General features: G+C 34.0%; 1 protein-coding gene across 1 annotated transcript; it reads left to right on the top strand.

Annotated features, from left to right (window-relative positions):
- Positions 1–8,561: 8,561 nt before the first annotated feature.
- On the top strand, positions 8,562–16,287 carry LOC140447179 (large ribosomal subunit protein uL1-like). Its single transcript, XM_072539665.1, has 6 exons — positions 8,562–8,717; positions 9,706–9,898; positions 9,965–10,178; positions 11,728–12,129; positions 15,553–15,650; positions 16,005–16,287. The coding sequence occupies exons 1-6, from the start codon at positions 8,699–8,701 to the stop codon at positions 16,135–16,137; spliced, it is 1,059 nt and encodes a 352-aa protein (XP_072395766.1). The 5' UTR covers positions 8,562–8,698; the 3' UTR covers positions 16,138–16,287.
- The last annotated feature ends 2,663 nt before the right edge of the window (positions 16,288–18,950 follow it).

The following is an 18,950-nucleotide window of genomic DNA, read 5'->3' as shown; positions in this document are numbered from 1 at the left end:
GGAGTATTTCCCGAAGTACTAAAATATTCAAAAGTACTACCTATCTATAAAAAAGGTGATTCCGCAAAAACTGACAATTACAGACCCATAAGAATTGTTTCTACTTTTGGGAAAGTAATTGAAAAGGTTATCAAACAACAATTTTATTCCTAGTTTGAGTCAAATAATTACTTTAGCAACTCACAATACGGATTCAGAAGTGCTCGTTCTACTACGAACGCGGTATTTAATGTTGTGAGCGAGGTTATTGAGCAGTTTCTAGCAATTTCTCTTTGCGACTTGTCGAAGGCTATTGACTGCGTTTCACGCGATATTTTGCTCCACAAATTAAATTTCTATGGAATCAGAGGTACCCCTCTTAAGCTTATAACTTCTTATCTATGTGGTAGACATCAGGCGATAGTGTCTAAAGGTCATCTCTCCAATTTTCTATCCGTAAAACATGGAGTCCTACAAGGTTCGGTCTTAGGAATTCTTTTGTTTAATATTTATGTCAACGATTTGCCTAAATTCATATCTCCGTGCAAATCCATACAATTCACAGATTATACTACATACGGTATGTTTAAATTCAAATATGGTTGTGTCAACTAATCAAAACATTTGTCCTCCCTGTATTCCTACGATCCCTATAAGTACCGGCATCGGGCTCGTGGAATGCGTCCCGTTAAAACATAAGAGCACCAGTCGTTAAGAGGAAAAGACGTAACCCGGCAAGTGAACCCATGCACGCATATTGAATTGGTTTTGTTCGTTGTTTCGTAGTGCAAACCATGGTAATTAGACCCAGCGGTAAGTTTTTACCTAGTTTTACCTAAACCTATAAATTGTCTTTGATTGTTTATTGCAACCATTTAAATTTGGATAATTATTTGCACCTATGAGTAAAAGTTCATTTATCTCGCCAGAGTTATCGAAGGAATAGTTCGTGTTAATTTAATTACTATTAATTCGTAATAGTACATTTGTTTGTTAACACGGTATATCAGGAAGAATAATGATGATTTAAAAATGTCTTATGAGGAAGTTTCTACTATATCTAGCACATGGTTTGCTGCAAACAAACTAAAACTTAACTCCGATAAAACGCAAGATTTGGTTATATCTGCAAGTAATTTACATAATGATCCAGATAACAAAGAGACTGTTAAACTATTGGGAATAACTATAGATAATGCAAGGGTTGTCAACTTTGAAACATTAAAAATGACATATTTTTCTTTATTCTACTCTCACCTAAACTATGGATTAATGATATGGGGCAATTCAATAAATGCACTTCAAATTTTTAGAATGCAAAAGAAAGCTATCAGGATTTTAACAGGGATTAGTTATCTAGAACACTGCCGACCTTTCTTTGACAATCAAAATTATGCCGCTTCCTACTTTGTTGATATTTCAAGTTCTAACTAAAATTCACAGAAAACGGGTCCATTTAATAAAGCAGTCTAATGTTCACGTTCACAATACGAAAAACTGTCACTACTTACGAACAAATCGGTGTGGTTTATGTCTTTCAGATAATAATTGCCAATTTAACAATTTTTTTATGTCACACGCTTGTGGCATAAAATGTGGCAATAGGAAACAAGAGAGCATTTTATTTCTTAAAACGATATTTCCATTGTTTATATTACCTACTCCTAAAATACCTACACGGAAAAGTGGAGGAGTGAACTGTCCGCTGGAATATCTCATCTTGTTTCTTGTTATTGGTCATAGAAGGTTGTGTTTTTTGGAAAGTGTGTTTTTTCACCAGCTTTTCATTGAGCCTACTTACAACCATGTGACATAAAAAATATCAAAGGTATTATAAATGTTTTGAAGCTAAAAAGTCAGCCCTTGTTCAAACTGTTTTTTAATCAGAAATTTATTAAAATATTGAAGTTTTTTTAATATACCTGCAAAAATGAAGGTTGAAAAAATTTACAAAATATCTCGAGAGTGACTGTTTGGGCAAGTACAGCGGTTTAAATAATCGCTCTCCGGGATGAACAAACTGAATAATTTATAAACTATTTGGTTATTCTGTTTGAAATTTGACACACTTTAATAACTCATTAACTGCCATAATTTTGAGTAGTTATATTATATTAATCAGTAAATTATCTGTACATATTTTTTAATTACTAGAATTGACCGGCTCAGAACTTGCGTTTTGGTAGTATATTTGGAAAAAAAACCGTAATTGTTTATAAGGGTTTCGTATCGTCTATACATGAAGTTGTTTATCCACACACAGTTAACAAAACAAGAGATTGTAATCTCCAAACCATGATACATAAAAGCGACTTTATTATATTTAAGTTATTGTACCATGCTCCAAACGAAACAATACAGGCCTGCTAATAATCCCTCAAATGGTCGAGGTTGGCCGACGTCCGTCTACGTCCGGTCCATTTCAGAGAAATTGCACAGACAACCAGACAGCCAAATAGATTGGGTACCTACCTCTCCAACCATGTGACAATAACCTTCCTCATCTTCGCTCTCATCTTGACAACAGTTTGAAAAACTCCATTCTACTACTTGGTGGCTGCGCCGCACAATGGTCTTGACTTAATTTAAAATAGACGTCCACACACGAGATACGAGTTGATTTTATCGAAAAGGTGTTAATCTCCTCAGTTTTAAATACTCCCTCAGTTTTAAATACTCCTCAGTTTTTTTGTAATATGTACTAATATAAAATAAAAACGATTTTATGAAATATGAAGGTTAGATATACACTTACTTAGCAGAATCAATCATTTGACATCATCATCACAAATCTGACCTGGTAAAGCAGGCTAAAATGATTGATCATGCTAAAATAACCATGCTAAATAGGCCGGTCGAAAGAAGAAAAAGAAGGGGGCGACCTCAACTCAGATATCTGAACGATGTGCTGATGTGCAGGACTATTTAAGAGAGATTGGAGTAAGGTGATGGAGAAGACCGACACTCGACAGGGAAGGATATTTTGAGGCAGGCTCACGAAGTGCTGTAACTCCAGCTGATGATGATGATGATATGGCTGGAATGATTGTCTAGAATCAAGGGTACAGGATCTTCTTTGGATGGGTTTACATAATGTTGAAAATATTTTAGCCACTCCGTAAATAACGCTTCGTTTATCCAGCCATTATCTGAACATTTATAGACAGCATCTACTGGGCCATTTGTTCGGAGTTCTTCAGTCATTATTTCCCTTGGAAAATGAACTTTGGTGGTACATAAGACACTGAAGAACAGAATGCACAAAGAATAGTGACCGTTTTACCTCTTTCCTAAGAAGGCACTGAACCTACTCGTTTTTGGCTTTTTTCTCCCAAAATCTTTACTGGTTTTTGTATAGTGGTAATACCGGTCTAATCAGTGTTATAAATACAGTCTTGAGTAAATTTATATTTATTCATCATAGTTTCATTAAAAAATAATCTTACTTCTTAAACGACAAACGAGTTGGTCTGTGTCGTTTGAACTGACAATAACCACGTCACGTGTTCCAGTCGAGCAGGGAACCATGTTGCTTTTTAAGTAATAATATGAACACCAGTGACACCAGTCTCCAAAGTTCATCTGAAGATAACCAAACCAAAAAACATTTTGGATAATAATTTTAAAATGTACTCCGTCAATGCTGCTTCATGTTTTTTAGAAAATAAAGGCTTTCGGCCTAACTTTTCTTTTTTTGGGTTTACTATTTTTATTATCTCGTAATGTCGGCTCTGGTAAACCAAAACTTCGGCCAACTTCCATAATTTTTCGTCCAGATCGCAAAACTTTTATTGCTACTATTAATAGATATTTATTGCTTCTTCTATGGTAAGTTCTTGGCATCTGAAATTTAAAATACTACTGTAACGCGGAATTGCCTAAAACGTTTTTGTGTCGTTCCAAATTAAATACTTGTTATTTATTAAAGATATACCAATGAAAATTATATGTAAATGATATAAAACTATGTATAATTTATAGAAAATACAATACACTTAACTATAAAATTTGAACTTTACGTCAAATAATTGCAGTCGCACAATTATTCATGAAAGTACACTGTAACGGAAAAAATTAGAAATGAAAAATAGGGTTTACAATTTTGAACAAAACAGATTAAAATTTATGTGGTTATAATTTACAAATGTTATATTGTTACAAATAAAAAACTGTTTATTTTTATATGAAAAGTTCAACAAAAAAAGATTACCTGAATTTCACTAAATGTTATTTTTTCCTTTAAAATTTCTGAGGTAGGAACTGGACTCAAATTCACTGCAACACAAACAAATGCACTGCGAAAATAGTCTGGAATGACCTGGGACAAACAAAATGAGGGTGGAAGCTGGACACTGGAAAGCAACCTTTGAAACTTGGCTTCTTAAAAACTCAAGCGCAACGGAACCATGCGGGTATCTTTTAAAGCTGTTGGAAACGCCGTTCTTCAAAGCCCTTAGGTGAGAGACGGCACGAAAAAAAAAAAACAGTGATTACTCTTGCAAAAATTTACACATTATATTCGAGTATAATTCACTTTTCTGCCAACAAATTTGCCGGTTTCTTCAGATAACCCACGCCGCGTGTTCTCTCCTCAAAATCTCTTCCAAATCTACTTCATTAACTGCACTTAAACTCCACACTACTACTATACTACACATTTTCCAATGACAAAAGACGAAAAACGCAAAAACATTACAAATTAGAAGAAAAATTCGGACTAACACCAAAACCAACTGCCTTTGACAGCTGCCTCACTGAGAGTGATGTCATTCTCTTTAAAAATCGTTTACCCAATTCGGTATAAACAAAACATAAACGAACATATTCTGTTTATTTAACGAGGAAAATATCCTAACGCGGATCTCGATTAAAGAAATACCGAAGAAATACGCATCTGTGGTATATAAACAAACTTTAAAATGTATTTATTATCAACTCCAGCGATACAAAACGATTGAAAATACTTTTTCGGTGTTTCAATATATACGATAGGAAATAGAAATACATTGAAAATATTCTTCGGTATTTTAATACATACAAAGTGATTTGAAATGCTACAACACTTCACTCTTTGTTTAATAGTTTTTTTTTGTTGTTCTAATGTTAAACTTGCACAGTTTATCGCAATATGTAACAGTTTACTAGTTACTTTATTGCGCGGAATTCCCCTTCACCCCTATACTATATTATGACAAGGTGAGATAAATTCTGTCACATTGCAGTAATATCATAAGAGGAGTTAAAGTCGGGAATCACATTTATTACAATATACTTACAAAGGCTTAAAAGAAATGGCGTCTGGCGAAGAAGATATAATTTTGAATTAGGTATACACAACATACCAGGATCCGGATGTTATAACATGCATAAAAAATGTACGACTACAGTGGATGGGATACCTACAAAGGATGGAAAAGATGAAATATCGACCAAAAAAAAAAAACAAAACAATTTGTAGTAGGAAATAGAAACAAGGAGAAGACCGAAGCTTAGTTATAATAATCAAACAGAACAATATAATGTAATTTTAAAAATAAAAAATGGGAAACACAAAGCGGGAAATAGCGAAGATTTAACATGATCATCCAGCCAATGGTGATGATTACTTTTTATACATGTGCAAGAAGAAAGACAAACGAGTGTAGTAGAGAGTAGAGACATTCTCAAATGTCATTTATAACAATTTATTAGAATTTATATATTGCTGACTTAAAATACTGTCAGAGGAAACTACTGGTGAATACCTATCAATGTGGAAGACGCATACTTGCGTCTATATTCTTTCGCATTAGTGCAAGATTTTTAAATGTATGTAGAAATATGTAATTAAGTTTATTTAGCTGTATAATTGGTATCCATTTGTTAAATTTTTAACGTAGTTTAAGACTATATAAGAAGTTCTTGCTCTAATTTAAGTGATTAATGATAATGAGTCGATCAGTATAAATATGTATTTTGGGGTTATAATAGACACGTACCTGGAGGTAATGCTGACCGGCCACTATTACCCCCAAATTATATTTATATAATACAGAGTATTTCTTTATAAATTCTTATATTTCGGATGCCTCGAGTTTACAAGAGAAAAAGTGACAAAACACGATGGAATGCTGAGCAACTTAGCGCAGCAATAAATGCAGTAAATAATGGCAGAAGCGCCCGTGAAGTTGCAAGAAGTTTTGCAATTCCCAGATCTACAATTCAACTACGACTAAAGCGGAAAGATACAACAGCTGCTTCTTTAGGTCATAATTCTGTGTTTACCAAAGAAGAAGAAGAAGTTTTGATAAAGCAGGTCATAAAGTTATCAAAACATTTTTATGGGATAACTCCCACAGAAATAAAAAAATGTGTCTATAAATACGCTGAAGAAAAAAATTTACATCATCCATTTTCCAAAGAAAAAGAAATTGCTGGAAGAGACTGGCTTGACGGCTTCCTTAAAAGAAATCCAATTATTCGATTAAGATAACCGGAGGCGACAAGTATTAACCGCATATCTGCTTTTAACAAAACTGAAGTAAACCTATTTTTCTCTAATTTAAACTCCATATTAGATAAATATAAATTTTCGGCATCCAAAATATATAATGCAGAAGAGACAGGCATAACAACCGTTCAAAACACCGGAAAAATACTTGCTGAAAAGGGACAAAAGGGAGTCGGCTTTATTAAAAGCGCAGAAAGAGGTCAAACAACAACCATTATGTGCTGCATAAGTGCATCAGGAACATATGTTCCACCTTTGTTTATTTATGCCCACAAAAGGATGGAACCAGAGTTAAAGAAAAATGGGCCACTTGGTGCAGTTTACAGCTGCTCGGATAATGGGTGGATAAATGAACAAATATTTCTCGAACGACTCCAGCATTTTTACAGTATTGTAAAACCTTCAAAGCTTCAAACGAGGATTCTTCTTCTTAAAGTGCCTATCCGTTCCGGACGTTGGCGATCATCACGGCTATCTTCACTTTGCTTATTGCAGCGCGGAACAGTTCAGTGGTAGTCGTGTTATACCACTTTCGCAAATTTTGAAGCCAGGAAATGCGTCTTCTTCCCGGTCCTCTCTTACCATTTACTTTCCCTTGGAGAATCAGCTGGAGAAGAAACGAGGATTAAGTTTTGTTAATCGTCGACAATCACAGTTGCCACTGTACATTAGAGACATATAATTTCTGTAAAGAACGAGGAATTATTATGTTCACTATACCCCCGCACACATCGCATTGACTCCAACCGCTGGATGTAGCTTTTTACTCATCGTTAAAATCAGCGTATACCATAGAATGTGGCAATTATCTTCGAAGTCATCTTCATGAGCGTATCACGACATTTGAAATAGCTGAAATATTTAAAAATTCATACGATCGCGTAGCCACACCAGTGAAAGCCTTTAAAGGTTTTGAGAATACAGGAATATTTCCATATAACCCTGAAAATTTTAACGATGAAGACTACTCCAGGTGAATCATTCATACAAGAAAAAAAAATGAAAAGGCACTAGACCAAGAGCAAAAAAGTGGATTAGATAAGGAGAAGAATAAGGAAGTTAAATGGAATAAAGAAAGTTCGACACATGACCAAAAGTTTGAAGTATCTTTTGTTGATATAATTCCACTACCAGGATGCTCAAAAGATGGCTCATTTGGAAATAAAAGATCCAACCACAAAAGCAACAGGAAGCAACATTCCAAAATAATGACATCAACACCAATGAAGTTACTTTTAGAAGAAAAACAGCGGAAGAAGAAAGAGCAAATGAGAAATAAAGCCAGCAAAGAAACCAAACCAAAAATAGGCATCGAACAGTCCAGTCCTCCCCGAAAAATTTCAAAAAGAAATTGTATAAGAACACAGAAGATATATCATTTGAAGATGAGGATGATGACGATGACCGTGATAGGGACGTTAACGAAGATATTTGCACAATTTCTGGCGAATTTGGTAAAAACAGAGAACTCTGAATCCAATGCAGCATTTGCGGCCAATGGGCACACAAAGACTGTACCAGTCTCGAAGGCAAAATTTTATTTGCAGTGGCCACTGCAATGGCACTTTTACCCCTCGGCAGCGGGTAAATATGGCTACCAGCAGAAGCTTGAAAAACTGTTTAATTTTTTTTTGTTCTATTTAAAAATTTTTCGTAAAAAGAGTTTGAAGTACTAAGGTTTGAAGTTTTATTTACGTTAACAATATAATTTTTAAAGCTATGTAGCAGTAAAAATAAACCAAAATGCTTAGGCGGCCACTATTCCCCCCCCCCTTTCCCCTATACAGCCAACTCTCGGGAACTCTCCCAGTAAAAGAAAATAAATTAGTTTTTGCTAAGTTTTTTGCGAAGTATAAAATATTATTTTTTAATAAGTATTAAATGTTGCCTATCACCTAGAAGTTAAAGTGGGTGGATATTATTCCTAGCTGCGTTATTTTATTTATTATTTTGTCCAAGTTATTTTATAATACATACTACCAATAAATAGATAAAATAAAATTCAAATTTAGGACAAAACATTTTATCATTATATTAATTCTGATGATTTCCAATTAAAAATTTGAGAAAAGGGCAATTAAGAATTTTTGGCGTTACCGTAGTTACTTTTATAGACAGAATCAAAATAGTCAAGCAAGCAGCTGATTTGAGGTTATGTTACGGCAACAATAATGTGTTATTAATTATGTTCATTAATTTATAAAAATATATATAATAGTAATATACAACATGAATTTTCTCTCCTTACGTGAGTAGTCATATCATTCTATATTCAAATTTGTGTTGAACTGTACACATTTAAATTAACTATAAATAATACAGTAACTTGTCTTATAGAATGTCTTTCTACCCTATTAATCTTGTCCTAAAAAATGATAATTTTTCGATCTTACAATAGTAGTTAATAAGTTTTAGATTTGTATTAATTGAGATACAGGTCCAATCCTTCAATTCATGTTCTTTTCGTTTTTCAATTGTATTTTCATAGTAGCATTCATTCCATGTGAATGTCTTTGTGACCTGATCTTTCCTTTATCTTAAAAATGGAATATTACTTCTGATGATGTGTATTATGTACTTTGATTATATCTTCATTGCTTAGTATACCCTTTCTTTATTTTAATGATTCCTTAAAAGTATTCAAAGAAAAATTACGAACAAGCATTCAAAAGGAGATGCATGGTATAATCAGCCAAAAGTGGTTGGGATGAAATTAAAAAAAAGGAAGAAAACATGATTCAATAATGAATGTTCAACAGAATGAGAGCAGTGAAGTAAATTAAGACTAATAGTACTGAAATTAAGATCAAAAGATACTGAAAGTGAGTACACTGAACAATGAAAAAGAACTAAACAAATATTAAGAGAAAAGAAAATACGATATGAAAGACTATTGGAAGAAATTGAATACGATTACAAAAATACAGATATAAGAAATCGTATCAGGGGGTAAATAATGAAAAGAAAGGATATTGTTTAAACCTCTAATTATAAAAAACCAAAATGGAAAGGAGAAGAATGGTTAATCAAGTCATGAGCTTACTAGACTCTACACACTTATTATTATTAAAAGTATTCACACTGTCTTTCCTTTTCAGGGTCTATGCTAATTATATAATTTTTTGTCAGTTGGGTTAAATTTATTCATATTGCACATATTATTGTTCTGTGATTGGAGCTGCTTGTTAAGCTTTGTTGTCGAGTTATTGTGAATTTTTCTATTATTTCTATTTTAGGTACCCTGCAGTCTACTGTTTTTCAAACTCTACAAAACAATGTAATCAGATCAGCCCCTGAATCTTTAAATATAATACAATCCAGGTGCTATGCAGCCAGGAAAGGTACCAGAGATCGTAAGAAGAAGGCTAAAGTCAAAGTGGAAATCCAAAAAGTTGGATTTATACCACACAATCAAAGAAACAGAGAGCAGTAAGTAGTCTGTTAGTTATTATAGCAACATTATCCAAATTAAAAACGTCTTGCTGAATTTTGTAGGTTCTTAGCTAGTAGGCCCAAACTAAAATTTGATGATTCACAAATGAGAGATCCAGTAGATGATGTGTTTGTTTGTAAATACTACAAATGGGTTGTGTATCCTTTCCAAGAGGCTGTCAAAGCTCATAAAGAAACTCATCACCCTGAAATGTATAATAGACCTGAAACAGACTTACATGTCACTGTAGAATTAAATATGGAGGGTGAAAAGAAGGTAAGTTGAATAAAAATTATGAAGAAACATTATGTATCCTTATGATTTACTTGCATAAGATAATATAACTGCTTCAAAAACTCGTGAATATCACCTCCTGAATGCCTATATATTGAGAGAGCATGGGCATAGCCAGGATCAAAACTAGGTGCGGGGGCAAGTCATCTTTGTAGTAGCATTTTAACATGGAAAAGTTGAATTAAATAAAAATTTTAGGTAAATTATATAAAATAATTATATAGCAGAGCTTTATCAACAAATTATTACAATTATTTGCCTGAAAAAAAAAAAATTACTTTTTCTCTAGTATGTGTCTCTTCACTAATAATTGTAATATTATTTTTCTTGGATTTGACATATCTTTATCTTATCACTAATAATAGTAATGTCATTTTTCTTGGATTTGAAGAAGAACTCTCGTTTTAATCCAATCCTGATTTCCTGTGATGAATTTCTGATGGACTCTCATCAAACACACCCAGGCAATCTCTCCTCTCACTTTGTACCCTTGAGCCAGGTCTTTACCCTTTGAAAGTTACTGAAAGATTGTTCAGCAGTAACTGAAGTTGATGAGGAATCACTTAAAATGAGAAGTGCATGCCTTGTTGCAGAGAAAAAATCTTAGCTGCCTTTAAAAGTGCGGTTACTTAAATATTCTTTAAATTGTCTCCTGCTAAATACTTCTTTTTTCAAAGATTGTACCATAAAACTAATTCTGCAGAGATATCACCCACCTCATAAATCTCCATGACAGATTTTGCATTGTTTATATCATGTAATTTTTTAAGTAAACCATCAGAAATTTGTTCAATTTCTTGTCAATCCTTCTTGATGATGTAAGGATTTTAGTCATAACAGGTTTCAAAATCGCAGAGTATTTAGCAATCATGATTAAACCTTCGAGGAAAATTGGAAAACTTTCTAATGCTAGTGCATTTCTCACACCATCTGGTCTTACAGATTTTTGATAGATTAGGAACCAAATTCCTGCCGGCTGATGACTAATAAAAGAAAGATATTGTATTCTTAACCATTGCAATTAAATTAAGTATTTCCGGTAGTTTTCTAGCATCATGGATCATAAGTTTTAATGTATGGCTTGAGTAATGGAGAAATAAACATTTATTTTACTTTTTTTATTTAAACCCACTAGTGATTGTAAGGGCATCTTGAGATCTCAACTCAACATAACCTGCAAATTTCTCTCTAATTTTTCTTGTTCCTGTATTTGTTACCCCTAAGTATTTATAATTATATGTCTGTTTTATTGAGTTGTTATTCACCTACAGATCTTCGATTGTTATTCACCTACAGATTTTTTTATATGTATATTTATGTATCTTTTTATGTCTAAAGAAATCCTTACATATTCTTATCAAATACTGGTCACATAGGTCAATCAGTCTTGTTCCATTCTCATTCAATACATTTTCTCCACATGGACCTACTATTTTGTTAAAATCCTTTCTCTTAATTAAGGTCTCTTATAAATATACATTTTACATATACTTGTCTAATAATATAAACACATACATTTTCTGTCTTTCAGACTCGATTGCTAGATAATTTTACACGAACTGTTGCAATTCCCCACCGGTTCGACCAAGGACAAATCCCGTCTGTAGCTGCTTTCGCCAAAACCCAGGAAATACAAAAACTTGCCATTGATGCTGGCGCCCAGCTAGTCGGCGGCGTTGACATGATCAAGAAAATTCAAGTGGGGGAACTCAATCTTAATGACTTCAAATATATAGTTGCCCATCCTGAAATTCTTCCGGAAATGGTGGTTCTGAGAGGTTTGCTGAAGAAGAGGTTTCCTAATCCGAAAAGTGGTAGTTTGGATGTTAATCTCGGAAGTGCAGTGGAAAAGTTTCTATATGGTATTAATTACACAGCTGCTAAGGATGAATACGAGAAAGATTATGGTTCAGTTCAGACAGTTATTGGATCAGTAAGTTATCTACTCATATGACTTTTTTTATTTTATTTATTGTATCTACCAGATCAGTTATTATAGTTAGTTTAAACTAACTATAATAACTGATTAGATGTAAATTACACTATAATAACTGTTAGATAGATATAAATACCTGGGACATGAAATTATGATTGGCAGGGATAACCAGACTCATGAACTGAAGAGAAGAATCGGCCTTGGGTGGGCAGCATTTGGAAAACTGAGAGAAACTTTTAAAAGTGAGCTGCCCACATGCGTAAAGAGAAAGGTATTTGATCAGTGCGTCCTCCCAGTCTTGACGTACGGAGCAGAAACACTTACCTTAACAAAAGCAGCAGCTACCAAACTGAGAGTCACGCAGAGAAGAATGGAGCAGTCCATGTTAGGAATAACTCTGCGAGACAGAATAACCAACGAAGACATCAGGAGAAGAACCGGAGTGACTGACATCATCGAGAAGATAGCCAGACTAAAATGGAGATGGGCAGGACACATAGCCAGAATGACAGATGGGCGATAGACACACAGGTTATTGGAATGGAGGCCAAGGGAAGACAAGAGAAGCGTCGGTCGACCACCTACAAGATGGACTGACGATTTAAGAAGACTCAATAAAAACTGGATAAGAGCAGCGCAAGATAGACGGGGTTGGAAACACGAGGAAGAGGCCTATGTTCAGCAGTGGACTCTTGAGGCTGGATGATGATGATGATGAGTTAGTTTAACAGGTTGACTGCTAAGCTGATTTAGTACTGTTTGCCATTATGTATTTGTGAACCATATTGATAGACAGCACTATTTGCCAATGGAAAAGTGTGTACCTATATGGTGCATAGCATGCTGATGTAGTCAATCATTGTATGTACGTTGCACAAGCTTACTATTTTATATGAAAATTTTAATCAGTTGGCCTTCTAGACCAATTTTGGAAATATAGCCTATTATGTTTTGGCAAGGATCTTTCAAAATAATACACTATTTTAAGTGAAAAGAAAAATAGTTTACTCATAGTAATAATATTTCATTGAGTTTAATACATTTATTTAAACATACTTTTTAACAAAGTCTCCAAGAATTCATGTTCTAACAAACGTTGATCAGTAGTGACAACTGACAAAGAGTCTCCATACATTGTGCCTAGAGCCCCGTGACCGTAATCATAACCTACTGATATGACATCTTTCCGCTTACATTTGATAGTCCTTAAAACGCACTGGAGCTCTTTTGAGTCTAGCACTAGTTCTATTTTCAGCATTCATGTGGGAGGTTGAAGGTTCCTCTACTCCACAACTCTGATTCCCAGATGAGGAGTTTTATGATCTATCATTATGTGCAAAATCAGTATTCTTCTTAATTTTCGCTTTAACTAGGGAAGGCCTCAAGTGATAACTGTTTCGCCTGACCACTTCCCCATTTTATTTCTGCACTAAATAAGATCTGGGTGCCTCATCTACTTTTTCCAGAATTTTACCTGGTCTCCATTCTCTACCCTCTCTGACACCTACATTCTCTCCTGGCACTATTTCTCTTCTTACCTTGGTGTTTCTATCATAATAATTTTTATATTCGTTTCTTTTTGCCTCTAGTTTCTCCCACTCTTCCTTTAGATTTATGTCTTTGTGCTTTTTATTTGATGGTAGCTTCGATCTAAGAACCCTGTTAGTCACTAATTGGGCCGGTGTTTTATCTGTTCCATTTATTGGAGTATTGCGATACTCCAGGAGCGCCATATCTAAGTCGTCACACTTTCTAAGCATGTTTTTTGCAATTTGAACGGCTCGTTCTACCTGTCCATTAGACCGTGGATAGCGGGGACTGGACATTACAAACCGAAAATCCCAGTCTTTAGCAAATTGGTGACAATGCCATGAATTATAAGGCATGTTATCTGATGAAAAATAGACAGTAAGCGAGGGCCAGGCAGGAGAAGACACTCGTGGCTTCAAAATCTGAGGAAGTGGTTCGGGCTCACATCGGTCGAACTATTCAGAAGCGCCGCAAACAAGATCAGAATTGCCATGTTAATAGCCAACGTTCGCAACGGACAGGGCACTTGAAGAAGAAGAAGAGGGTATTCCGTGCGTTGAAAAAAATTTCTTTAACTCCTTGATGACCACCTGAGAAGTTTTTGAATTAATTTTCACTATATCGAGCCATTTAGAAAAATAATCGATCAGAACTAGATATGACTGTCCACCATAATCTAATATATCACTTGCTACCTTTTCAAAAGGTGCTTGAGGCAACTCTTTAAGTAATAGTGGTTCTTTAGCATTATGACTTTTAAATATCTCACACTTGCTACAATTTCTTACCCAGTCTTCTATACTTTTGTTCATTTGTGGCCAATGTAATATCTGTCTTGCTCTCTGTTTGGTTTTCTGAATGCCAAAATGACTCGAATGCAATAATCTTAGCATGCTCTCTCTCAATATTTTTGGGACTATAACTCTGTCTTTGTAAAATATTAGTCCGTCAAGTAAATATAGTTCATTTCTTATATAATAATAATACCTAATTGAATCACTTACTCTTGACAAGGTTTTGGGCCACCCTTGTATACAATATTTCTTTACTAGTTTCAGATCCTCATCAGCATCCACTTCAGTCCTAAATTGTTCTCTCTTCTCATCAGTCATGTTAATAGTATGAACTATTTCTGTAATAAATTTATCATCATCCACTTCATCTTTTATAAAATTCCTCGATAATAAATCTGCCACATGCATGAACTTGCCTGGCTTAAATTTTACATCTATGTCATATTTAGATAATCTTACCCTAATCCTTTGTAATCTCGGCGACATTATGTCCGCAATGCCTTTATGCATTAATGCCTCCAAAGGCTTATGGTCAGAATCAATTTGCACTTTCCTTCCGTAGATAAAATTGTGAAATTTATTGCATGCATATAGGATTGCCAAGAACTCCTTTTCAATTTGACTCATATTTGACTCTGCTGTCGTTAGCGCCCTAGATGCAAATGCTCCTGGTCTGTTATTCTGTAAGAGACAACACCCCAAGCCATTACTACTACTGTCAGTCTGTATCACAGTTGGTAACTTCTCATTGAAATTGGCAAGCACACTACTTGACATAATTACTTCTTTTATTTTATTTAGTGCATCAGAATGTCGTATATGTCCATACCCATGCATTCCTTTTTTATTTTTTTGAGTTAAATACATTTAGTTAAACATACTTTTTAACAAAGTCTCCAAGAATTCATGTTCTAACAAACGTTGACCAGTAGTGACAACTGACAAAGAGTCTCCATACTCCATACATTGTGCCTAGAGCCCCGTGACCGTAATCATAACCTACTGATCTGACACTCATCAAATAAAAACACATCTTAAATACAGATTAAGTGAATGTGAATTAAGTGTAGATTTTAATTTTCCTAAAATATTTCAGTTAACCATGGATCCTAAACAACTGGAAGAAAATTTTGCAGCACTAATAAGAGATGTTTACACAATGAAACCAAAAAGGAGCGGTTCTTTTATTACCAGGTATAATGTTCTTATATATTTAATAAATTAGATTACACTAATATTTGACGTAAGTCAATCGTTGTCAAATTAAAATTAGTAATTTACATTGTTTTTGTATTGTGGCATAGCTCTGAAGATGGCTTTGTAAATCGAAAGCATTTAGCTAGGAATTAAAATTGTTTACACCCTTCAAACTTTTTCCATCTTTTGACTAATTTATTATCTTGAATAGTAAATATTTTCTGTACACTACTATTCTAAGATATCAGCAAGGCTGTTACTTTACTTGATTGTGTCCAGATGAATTGTTTTTCATCGCTTTAGTTCATATAAATTTTACATTGTGTTTATTTGTGTTTTTAATAATTTTAGGTGTCTTTTATGGACGCCGTACTCTTCAGAGAAGCTTAAAGTCAATCACGAGGTATTTATAGAAAGCGATGAGTCTTCGAAGCAGTCTGTAGTAGATGACGATGAAAAAGTAGAAGAACGAATGACGCTGTAAAGACTGTTTGTTATATTATAGTCGGTACAATGTTGTGATCGTTGTAATATATGTCTTACAACATATATGATCCATTTGTTATTTTAACTAATCAATTTGTAAAAATATACAGTGAATTTTATTATTCAAAATAAACTGTTAAACATTAAATATATTTATTATTTTTACGCTTTATCTTTAACGTAAGCCAAACTTACGTTAGTTATAAGAATTAGAACATGGCTAATATTACAATGGACGTTTTACCTTTCCACTTCCCACTTCCCTTTTATTATTATTATTTTTTATATCGAATTAACGTGTTTCGACATCTTTGGTCATTGACACGGGGGCAAAGATTTACAATAGTACTTACAGAGTTATGATACAGGGTTTACAATAGGAAAGTATAACAATATTATGTAAATTATATTTTGTCAAACAACTGTTTAGTCTTTAAGAAGTCCATTAGGATCTTGAGTCGGTTCAGAAGTTCTTTTCAACTGTGGGTTATATTGTTGGCAATGCGAGTGGCCTGGTAGTGTTGACATTCTGTGAGGATGTGCTTGACTGTAATAGGAATATGGTTGCAGTGGGAGCATAACTGTTGGTCTGTAGAGGACATAAGATGACCGTGTGTCAAACGTGTGTGTCCTATCCTCAATCTTCGTATCGCTATCTTCTCTTTTCTATTCAGGGATGATAGGAATAAATAGCTGTTAACATTAGGTTGTATTTCTCTGAGCTTTGTGTCTTTGGTGATCCGCAGTTCCTGCCACTTGCCTTGGATAGTTCTTTTGAATTTTGATTTTATATCTTCTTGGAGCTGTATGTTGTAGGTGGGTTAGTTGGATGTAGAGGCTTCTTTGCAGCGCTGTAATCCATCTCATTTCCTTGGATGCCGATATGAGAAGGCACCTATATTGGAGTGTGGAGATGGATCGATTCTAGTATTTTTTGCACTAGGTGATCTTGATTGAAAATATTTTCTAACGAATGAAATGCGGATAAGGAATCGGTGCACAGAGCTACATTTTGATGCTTGTCAAAAGGGAACTCGAGAGCTTTTGAAATTCTGAAGAGTTTTCCTGAAAACACGCTACATTCGTTGGATATTCGGTATTGTCCTGATACTGTATCAACTGTAGTGACAAATCAGCAAACTTCATCTACGTTTCTGGATGCATCGGTATAAATCACCTTATCATAGTGAGATATATTCACAATATTCTTCAAAGCTTTTGAAAGAATGTCGAAAAATGATATTATTTGTTTGTTGCTTATTAAATTTACACAGGGAAGTGTTTATAAAAGGTACCCCTTGGCAGGGATTCTGATTTTATAGATGCAAGTGTTCGAGATAATTTTGTGTCTTGGTACAAGGGTTGTAGGATCTGTGGGATTGAAAGTATACATCTGGTCGAGTTTACGAGTCCCAGTTTAGTCAAAATCAGAGGATTAAATAGAGGGTTAATCGGATTTGATTAAATTCTGCTAGCATAAGATAGAAGTAGTTGCTGCCTTGATGCCTTCGAAGGTAAAGAGGGAGTTCATGAGATTCACAATAGATACTTTCAGCGGGACTGGATCGAAATGCTCCTAAGCATATTCAGAGAGCAGTGTTGTGAACAGACTTTACCGATTGTAATTAACTATTGGATGCAGACAAGTGAACTATACAACCATAGTCTAATTTGGATTGGATTATAGCTCGATATATTTTGAATAGTACACTTTCATCGGCACCCTATTGATAGTGGGACAATGTCTTTAACAAATTCATTCTGCCTAAACAATTGCCTTGTATTTCGTCGATATGACGACGCCAAGTGAGTTTGTTATCGACAGTTAGTCCTAAAAACTTAACAATAAATAAAACTGTAATAATCAATTAACTCCAAATTTACTCCGTTTATTGTTATTTTGGGTATTTCTGCGCTGTTGTATCTCCTGGTGAACTTAATTATTTTGGATTTATTGGAACAAAACCTAAAGCTAGTTTTCTCGGACTATGTAGTCTTGACAGAATTTTGTAATAAAGATGAGGTTGCAGCTGTGGATTTTTCTTGACAGTATACAATAAGTCGTCTGCGTATAGGGCAAATTTAACGGGAGATTTTATATGGGAGCAAATATCATTGATGGCTACTAGAAAGAGGGTAAAACTCAAAGTAGAACCTTGGGGTACACCATTTTCAGTGATATAGTTGTCGGATAATACTCCGTTAACTGGGATCCTTAAATTTCCATTTAAGGATCATAAAACAACCGCTTGTTTTATTTAAACACGCCACAATATTTCTTTTGTTTGTTATATCCATTAACAACCCTGGCGGTTGATAATTTTTGTGTTTTAAATAAAAAAATGTTTAGGAAAATAAATAGGCATAAAAGCTAGACAAAGTGTAGAATAAAACACTGTAGTTTATAATATAATATTTATTTTATCATATTTAATATTTATTCATTATACATTTTTCATACAATGCTTTTGAAAATGTCAATATACAATTTCAGAATGTTTATTACGGAATGTATTAATATAATGATATAGGTACTTGAATAAGTAGAAAAAATCACAAAACATCAAATATTAAACTATCGGTCGAAAATAAAATGACTATTGTACCAGGTATAACAAATTAGTTCCTCTAATTCGTAAAAATAGCTTATGTACGTTTCTGGTATTACCCCTAAAAAGAAAAAGGATAGAAATACTTCATAGCGTAACGATGGCTAAAGAATAGTGAAGTGAGTAAAGAAAATCCGTTTAAAATGGGTGTTATTTGATGACTGGACAATCAAATACTCTTAATGAATGTCTTCGACTAATT

The sequence above is a fragment of the Diabrotica undecimpunctata genome, chromosome 8, assembly GCF_040954645.1.
Source record: "Diabrotica undecimpunctata isolate CICGRU chromosome 8, icDiaUnde3, whole genome shotgun sequence".
Lineage (NCBI taxonomy): Eukaryota > Metazoa > Arthropoda > Insecta > Coleoptera > Chrysomelidae > Diabrotica > Diabrotica undecimpunctata.
This window is presented reverse-complemented; position numbering and strand designations above follow the sequence as displayed.

What these genes read in the sequence shown, in the direction of transcription:
- LOC140447179 (XM_072539665.1), top strand. An exon ending in AATCAAAGAAACAGAGAGCA is followed by an intron (nt 9,899 to 9,964) that starts GTAAGTAGTCTG and finishes TGAATTTTGTAG; the next exon opens with GTTCTTAGCTAGTAGGCCCA. An exon ending in ATATGGAGGGTGAAAAGAAG is followed by an intron (nt 10,179 to 11,727) that starts GTAAGTTGAATA and finishes TCTGTCTTTCAG; the next exon opens with ACTCGATTGCTAGATAATTT.